At 41.0% G+C, this 8,893-nt stretch overlaps 1 protein-coding gene across 1 annotated transcript; it reads right to left on the reverse strand.

Annotated features, from left to right (window-relative positions):
• Positions 1–6,087: 6,087 nt before the first annotated feature.
• SPTSSA (serine palmitoyltransferase, small subunit A) lies at positions 6,088–7,819 on the reverse strand. The gene is made up of 2 exons (XM_009993931.1): positions 7,687–7,819; positions 6,088–6,191 (listed from the first exon to the last, which is right to left on the reverse strand). Exons 1-2 carry the CDS (start codon positions 7,817–7,819, stop codon positions 6,088–6,090), a joined length of 237 nt encoding a protein of 78 aa, XP_009992233.1.
• Positions 7,820–8,893: the final 1,074 nt, after the last annotated feature.

Consider the following 8,893-nt stretch of genomic DNA (forward strand, 5'->3'; position numbering starts at 1 on the left):
GGTGGCGGGCAGCAGGAACAATGGCGGCGGCAGGCTGTGTGTGGAGACGACCGCCTCGCACACACGAGGAGAGAGCGAGAGCGAGAGAGAGAGGGGCGTGTCGCGCTGCCTCTCTCATGGGATTCTTCGGCGCCAGTTTTGCATTTCCGGGCTTTTCAGCCAATCAGACGGGACCTAGTCCTGCCCCTGCTTCCGGCCACGGCTCCTCCCCTGCAGCAGCTGCCCCCCACACACACACACAGAGGGGGTTCAGCGCCGCGTGGAGACACCGTTTTAAGTCAGTTTTGTCGGCTGACTCAAAGGACATTTCATGTTCGTGTAAGGAAATACCTGGTCCTTCACAAACACCCTCAACCTAATCCAGCCTAATGAAACTTACTGCTGTGACAAGATTGGTATCGTAGACAACACACACCCTTCAAGGTTACAGAAGAGCAAGTTAAAAAAAAAAAAAAAAAGAAAAAAAAGATCTTCTGCTAACTTTAAAAAAGTGTGTTTCAGTCAGTAACAACCTGCGACAGAAGACCACCACCATGATCCTGCCAACACAAAGGGCAGTTTTTTCCTGCACAGACACACAGTCTCTTGAGATTTTTACATTTAGTTTGTAAATAGGATACATCCTAGATCCAATTTATTAATTACTGCTCCATGATTACCTGTCTGCAACTGGCACATCCTACATCCAATTTAGCGATTACTGCTCCACAGTCAGGCTTAACACAGGTGACGAGGTTGCAGCGTTTTCCATCAGTTTATTTAATCAATTCAGGTTACACAAGAAACAACAGTAAAGCCTTTAGAATGATTACTCCAGTCTCCAATCCCAGACACCATCCCACCAAACCTTTAAATAAAGAAGGCACTGCCACATCCTACCAGTGCTAGCAGTGCCTTTACGGCACAAAGGATCTCCAACCCAGGTGAAGCCATGTACCTGTTACATACTTGTAACATTTGAGATAGACATCTGGTGCCAAAATTATTGTAAAGAAAAAGCTCAACATTAACAATACTGTAGAAATCAGATCAACATTTGAACTAGGTTTATATAAAGGCCTGTTCAACTCTTACCCAGCTAAACTCTCATGGTAAGTGGATATTCATGATTTCTTAGTCTTAATCATGCAGAAACAGTTCAGATGGATTGAGGATCTTGAAATTATACACTGAAGGTTACAAAAAGCAGAGTGGTTTCTGCTGAAATCCCACACTGGGATCTAGATCAGATCTGGAATTTCTTCTCTCCCCATTACATGGAGAGAAATTTGGATCCAGCTTTGAACTATAATGCCAGATTTTCTTCCTTAAACCATCACTAAACAAACAAAAGGCAGAAAAGCCAGCTGCCATTGTGCTCAGTGCTGAGGGTTGTTTAAGGCTGACCTAGCAGATCAGAGAAATAATACAAACCACATGCAAAGCTTCATGCTTAAAAACCAAACAAAAACAAAACACAACAAAAAGAAGACAAAAAAACCCCAAACACACAAAAAAACCCCTAAAAACAACAACAAAAAACTTTTATAAACAGCCTCACTGGTGTGAGGATATCATGTCAGAAACAGTGAAAAAACCTGTTTTTCTACAATAGCAGTTGCATATAACATGGAAAAATTAACAGGTAAAAGTAACTTCTAGCCCTGAAGACTTTTGTTGGGTCTGTACTCCAGCGTATGTTGCTCTGATACTTCAGAGGATGGCTGCTGTCTCCACAGCTTTGTGCACAGTCTGCTAACTCCATGGCATCAGATCTCTTCAAGTGGTATCTCTTCACCTCACTACAACCCCTCTTTGTTGTTAGCCAAAAGCAGGTACCCCTTCTTCAGTACCTGAAATGCACACTCCATTAATGCACCTGACTGAAAAAGGGCAGTGCTTCACATCAAACCAGTTGCACCACTTTGCAGTGATACAATGCAAATCTATCACACAAGAGTCACCTTTAAAGTGCTATGCTCCTTTCATACCTATTTCTTTTGAGTATTTACACAAGTGGTTTCCTTAGTAAGTTTTGCGAAGTCTCAATTCAGTATTCTCTGGTATTTTCCTACATGGGGTGGTTAAGAAACCAGGAAAAACAAACAAACAAAAACAACAAAAAAACCCCACACCACAGCCTCTGTCTCCAAAGTAATTTCTACAAGAAATTAACAGTTTATGTATATGTGTGTGCATATATATATATATATAAATACTGTGTGTGTGTGTTTGTGTGTATATCTACACACACACATAAAATAACTGACCCAGAACATACATACGTACACATCCTGGCTCTGTTTCTGGTTCCAGATTGACTTTCTGCAATACTATGCCTTCGTTTCTTCTTTTGGTTATGGCAGCTCCTACTGCAAAGTTGCTTTATGATTATTTCTACATCACCCAGCCCTCCCATCAGCCAAGGTGCCCTTGCAGAGCCGGCTCTGGAAGCCATCATAGCCGCAGGCTCTGGGGGCCCTTGCCAGAACAACCAGCACAGCAAGCCACCCCACCCAGATGGGATGTCCCAGCCACACCTGCTGCCAACCTCAAGCAGGGCTTGCTGAGGGAGCTGGTATTAGCAGTTGAGTTATGACACAGTTAATGCATTATTAAATGCTTATTTCTTACTATTTAAATCTAAACCCCAAGAGCTATTACTATTACAAGACTAACATAAAGCCTCTTGCAGGGCTCAGATTTTTTTTCTTCTTTCTCACAATTATTTTTTCCAACTTTATCCAAAATACTGATTGCTCAAATATTATCACCCTGGTAAAACAGAAGGATAATTGACCAGGTGCCTCCAAATGGTATTTGAACTGTCTTCAACCTCCAGCTTGTACAGAAAAAGTTTATGATTCCATCACAATGAGGATACGATTCCCCAACTCACACAACAAAGAAGCAGTGGGAAAACAACTCTGTAGCCCTATGATTAATTTATTATTAAAAATTAATGATTAATTAAGTCACTACAAATACCCTTACTTTAAAAAAGAAAACTTACTCTGCTTCATAATTATCACCCCAGGAATAACCTCTTCGCTAGATCAATTTTAAGAAAAGGGCACCTTGCAGATACTTTCTTCTAGAAATTCAAGCTCTGAGTAACATACAGTATTTTATTAATGAAGTTATTCAATCTTTAGTACAGTATCCAGAATTTAAAAAAACAGTCCAAGAGTATGAGACTCTTTTTTTATAATTAAAGAAGGAAATGCTGAAAAAGTCTGTACTCAAAATTAGTCAATTGAATTCCAGTATGGTATTGATCAACATAATGCAAGCGGCTGGAGATTACGGCTCCTCTCTTCTTCTCAACAAAAAGCAGACAGCTAACAAAAATTGGAATACCAAACCTTTCACAATTAAAAATCATGCTTAACATCACTAATGCCACCACACAGAAGGACTTTTCCCCCCACCCTCGTACAACTAAAACCCTTTCTCAGCAGTAGATATGCATCAACCCCAGCAGTAGTTCACAAAGAAACAACACAGTACCAATTCAATCACTGGAGAGCAGGAAGTCATGTACGTTACTCCAAAAGCAGTATGTTACTTATTGTTATCTCAACATATATTTAAAATACTCACAACTTTGGATACATTAAAACAAACAAAACACCACCCCAAAAAACAACCTATGTTTAAATAGCCAGTTATTAATAAGCAAAGACACTAATAACTTCAGTAAAGCTAGGATTCAACTAAGAAGTTTAAGGCCCACAGTTTATAGCTCCCAAGATGACAACAGTCTTCAATCTAATACACATGAAGTTCTTAAATACAGGGGATAAAACCATTCTTTTCTCATGAGCATGCATTTGAGAAAATTAAACAAACTTAAAAGACAGTATCTTTTCTAAAAAATAATTTAGTTGTACAACTTAGGTACAACTCCTGATTTCAACAGAAGCTTCATAAAAGATGTAACAGTACCTATTAAAAATCACAATTAATTCAGTCAAGGATCATTTTTCACTTTCTGGAAACTTTGAATCATAGAATCACTAAGGTTGGAAGGGCCCTAAAAGATCATCAATTCCCAATCCCCCTGCCATAAGCAGGGAACCCTACCACTAGATCAGGTTGCACAAAACCTCATCCAACCTGACCTTAAAAACCTCCAGGGATGGGGCATCAACAACCTCTCTGGGCAACCCATTCCAGCTCCTCACCATCCTTATAGTGAAGGATTTCTTCCTAATATCTAACCTAAATCTCCCCTGTCTCAGTTTAAAACCATTACCCCTTGTCCTATCTTCTCTGATGGAAAGCCCCTCCCCAGCTTTCCTGTAGGCCCCTTTCAAGTACTGGAAGGCCCCTATAAGGTCTCCTTAGAGCCTCCTCTTCTCTAGGCAGAACAGCCTCAGCTCTCTCAGCCTGTCTTCATAGCAGAGGTGCTCCAGGCCTTTGATCATCTTGATGGCCCTTCTCTGGACCCTCTCCAACAGGTCTCTTTCTTGTGCTGAGGGCACCAGAACTGTACACAGTACTCCAGGTGGGGTCCCACCAGAGCAAAGGGGCAGAATCACCTGCCTGGCCCTGCTGGCCACACTTCTTTTGATGTAGCCCAGGATACAGATGGCCCTCTGGGCTCCAGCACACACTGGTGGCTTATGTTGAGCTTCTCATCAACTACCACCCCCAAGCCCTTCCCCTCAGGACTGCTCTCCAGCCATTCTCCCCCGAGCCTGTATTTTTGCCTGGGGTTGTGCCGACCCAGGTGCAGGACCTTGCACTTGGCCTTGTTTAACTTCATGAGGTTGGCACTGGCCCAGCTCTCCAGCCTGTCAAGGTCCCTCTGGATGGCACCCTTTCAATCTAGGGTGTCAACCACACCACACAGCTTGGAATCATCAGCAAACGTGCTGAGGATATACTCAATCTCACCATCCAGGTCTCTGATAAACTGGTAAAAGCAAGCAGCATTCAGAAACACATTAAATTCTCAAATGAAGTTTTGCATCAAAGTTCTGCTTTTAAACTTTTATTTCTTAAACAACAACAAAAAAATCTTCCACTTAGGAAAGTTGTCACCATCTTACATTTCAGAATACAAAACTGAAAAAAATCCCTATTAAAAAAAAAAAAAAAAGACAGGACTTCAGCCAAGTATTCAGCTACTTATTGCTGTAGTTGTAACTCAAGTCCATTTAAACCCCTATGTTTTGGTCATTTGTAGCGAGAACATGTTTGGAACACTAGCAGCAATAGAAAACCCCTTTAAAACCTAGACATAGTTACACTGTTGAGTGAAAATTAGCAAAAACCATAACCATTGGAACATAATAAAGCATCCTGTAAAAGTACAATTTAATTTGTAGCTAGAAAAACAGGGTTGATTTAAAGTGCTACCCCGGACCTACATTAGTAAAGTCCTTTTTTCCCCCACCAGATAAAGCCAAGAACCACAGCACTACCCCAAACATAACAAATGCAGCCTTCAACACCCCATCTCCCCCACCCTCCTCCAACAGGTAGAATACAGAAACTTGAAATAATTGCCAATTCCGAATTTAGGTTATATGCACAAGTACACTGTTGAACAAAGTCTGGACAGCAAACAGTACACCTGAGTTGAGTCATACAAACTAATTTTTGTAAATAGGGTTAAGACTAATATATCCATGTCTCTAATATGAATCTAGATGTATTTTCTTACAAAACGCATTAATAGAAATACCCAGGCAAATACATACCATACAATAGCAAAAGCTTTAAGCCCCATTTAATAAGATGAGTTTCTGATTAAAAATAGAAGGCAATTAAGAATTACTCAAAATTACAATTAAGAAAAGCTTTCACAGTGCAATATTGAAACTGTCACAAAGTTAAGAAAATACTGATATCAAATTACAATCACAATGTTAAAGTAGACAAAACTACTATACAAGGGCATATTTCGTAAAATTAAAAGGAATGAACACAACATAGGGGACATCTCATGTCCCTGCTCTACATATCTTGTTTTCTAGTCTTCAGAGTCATAACTGTGTCCTTCTGACACTGGTAGAAGTCTTGTTAGAACCAAGAGGTGCATTCTGCTTTGTAGATCAGATTTCAAAGCCCAGTTACTTCTTGAAAATACGTTCTTCATCACTGCACAATTTCAAAGTAGTGCAATATTGCCATGATGTGCTGAGGCATGAACACATAGCCCGTGTACAGGGCCATCCCAACAATGGAAACCAACATGGAATCTGAATTACAGTTGAGGAAAAATGCATTTGAAATAGAAAGTGCATTACACATCATATAACTAAAGCATTAAAACTTTCCTGGTAACTATCTTACAACATTACACTTTTAAACCAGATAGGGTCAACTGTATTCAGGAATTACAGCTACATGAAGAACAAACCGAACACCAAAAACTAGAACGCTGGTAGAAGCAACTGGCTGAATTACAGAAGGATGCCTTTCAAGTTACCCACTTCCTTGTCATGCACACAAAAGGACAGTCCAAGGGAGGGAAAGGTGACAGAGGAACAGTTAATGGGTACTGAGAATATACAACTTTTTACATGCATCTTCTTAGGTGCTAGGCAAGTCTTGCAGAAGCCAGCCCCATTCAACCAAGCATAAAAAGTCAATCATCACAAAAAAACCAAAGAAAAACACAATAACAGGAGTAGGTGTACTGACCAGGAGTTATTATTTGTGGATGAGCTACTCAATTTTAAGCAGACAGCATTAGATGCTGACCTCAACTTCTTGGAACAGAATAACCTGATGAATTTAATTTATGATGCACAAAACACATCTGGTGTGAAAGCTGTACTGTTTATGTAATACAGTCAAGAAGCTTCAAATTCATTTCTAGTTTCTAGTGTCCTCTAGGCGCTGAGTCACTACAACATTTGGATTATGTCACACGCAGACTCCTCCTCATGGGGAAGCAGCTCAATTTATGTGTTGTTTGGCATTACTTAAAAAGAAAGTGAAAACTGTTAGTAATATAGTAACATGCACATTTCTATTTCACTCACAAACCCTCACAGCACCAGCAGGGCTTTGAGTCAAGCTGTGTACTTAAACAGACACTCATTAGTACTTTACTACAGCAGATCGCACTGCAATGACGCTATCTCCTAAACACTCTTTAAGATGACCACTTTATTAGGCAAACTCCTAACAAGGACCTTTTGTAAAACTTATATAGGGAAGTGATATGATAGCTTATAATGCATATGTACAACTGGTCCTTTGTCAAGCTCTAGTTCAAGAAGCTTTGTAAGATTAGGTCATTCAAAGTCCAAGGTTTCAGAAAAAAAGAACTTGACATCAATAATAATCTGTTGATACCATCCAACTACCTGCATAGGTTCAGTAAACTTAGACAGGAACACTATAAAAAGCACTAGAGATTAACAAGCCTGATAACACTAGAGAGCAGTACTCAGTTTCCACAGGGGAAACCAGAGGAGCTGCACATGACCTATGTCTTTGAGAAATCAAATCACCACAGCAGATACGTAACAAATGCTCCATGACCGCCTTCCCTGTGGCAGAGCAGAAGTACCCATTATGCTTATTAGACCACGCTAACTGCTTGGTGTATTTTTAGTCCCAAAAGATTATACAGTAAGAGATATAAAATGAAGGTCAACTCATAAACCCACGTTTCCGCATCAGAGCTGGCTTCCGCTCTGGAGCCCAGGCAGCAGCAGCGAGGCGCAGGGCAGAGCCACGCGCCGTTAGCTCCGAGGCCGCCGCGCTGCGTCCGCACGGCGCCCAGCTGGCCTGGCCCGGGCACTAACGGGTCCAGTTTGAGGACAAAAACCAGTTTTGCTGACCTGAGATTGCAAGCAAGAGTTGTGGCACTCATGAGATCTTTAAGTGAAGTGACAATAGCTTCACTGCAACACGAGCATTTTATGGACGTAATCGTGCACAAACACTTCCATTCACTTAAATATTTTGCACAAGTTAGAAAGGTAAATGGTTACACAATAACCAATTGAAAACAGTAGTCATTACTAATATCATTGCAGGGAAAGCAAAAATGAAGCTTCCTCAGTCGTGGCATAAAAAAAAGAGGAACATGTTGGCAAGAAACACATTTTGAAGGTAAGAACATCTACCTAAACCACTGTGCACAATAAGTCTGGAAATACCAGAAAAGAGAAAAAGTACATTATCTCCATTTTACTGACTTGACACAGGAAAAAAGATGTCTGACTGCACAGCTGTAACTCGGATGGCCACTTTTATATAACCAATGTGAGTTTCTTTACAAAATTGACCAGTATCTCAATAAAAGCAGCTTCTCACTACTACTTATACACTTTTCTTTGTTACTGTTTTGATAATTTCTCTCTTTGCCTCTTAAAATGAATTGGAGATGGCTCAGGGACACTCATACAAGCAATCAATTTTAAGTCAAGATCAAAACAGCCACACTTGGGAGAAAAATACATGTGATGCCATAGCACTTGAGACAATGTCCTGCCTGTACAACAGGGCTGGGTAAAGAAATAAACCTAAAAATCGTCCATGCAGATGCCTTCATGTAAGCATCTTACCAGCTCGAGTAGTAAATCCTTATCTGTTAAAAGACGTGAGAAAGCACCATGCAAAACAAGCTTGTAAGGCTTCGCAGCACGTTTACTCTCCACTAGACAAATACACAAAAGAACTCATTAAAGACACCTGTAACACCGGAAAGCTTGAGGTTTCAGTGCAAAAGACAGAACTACCGTAACTCTACGGAAGAAAAATGAAAAGATAAATAACTTCAGGACACAAACTCGGGCTCGAGGAGAAACGGACCGAACTGTCGGGCGCCCGGTGACAGGACGCGGAACGCCCGCAAGAGGATTGTTCCCCAGCTCGGGCGGCACCTCGGTCAGCGGGGGCGAGGAGCGTCGGCCCCTTCCTGCGCTCAGGGGGCGAGCTCGAC

This window comes from Chaetura pelagica, unplaced genomic scaffold, assembly GCF_000747805.2.
Source record: "Chaetura pelagica isolate M959 unplaced genomic scaffold, ChaPel_1.0 scaffold11, whole genome shotgun sequence".
Classification (NCBI taxonomy): domain Eukaryota; kingdom Metazoa; phylum Chordata; class Aves; order Apodiformes; family Apodidae; genus Chaetura; species Chaetura pelagica.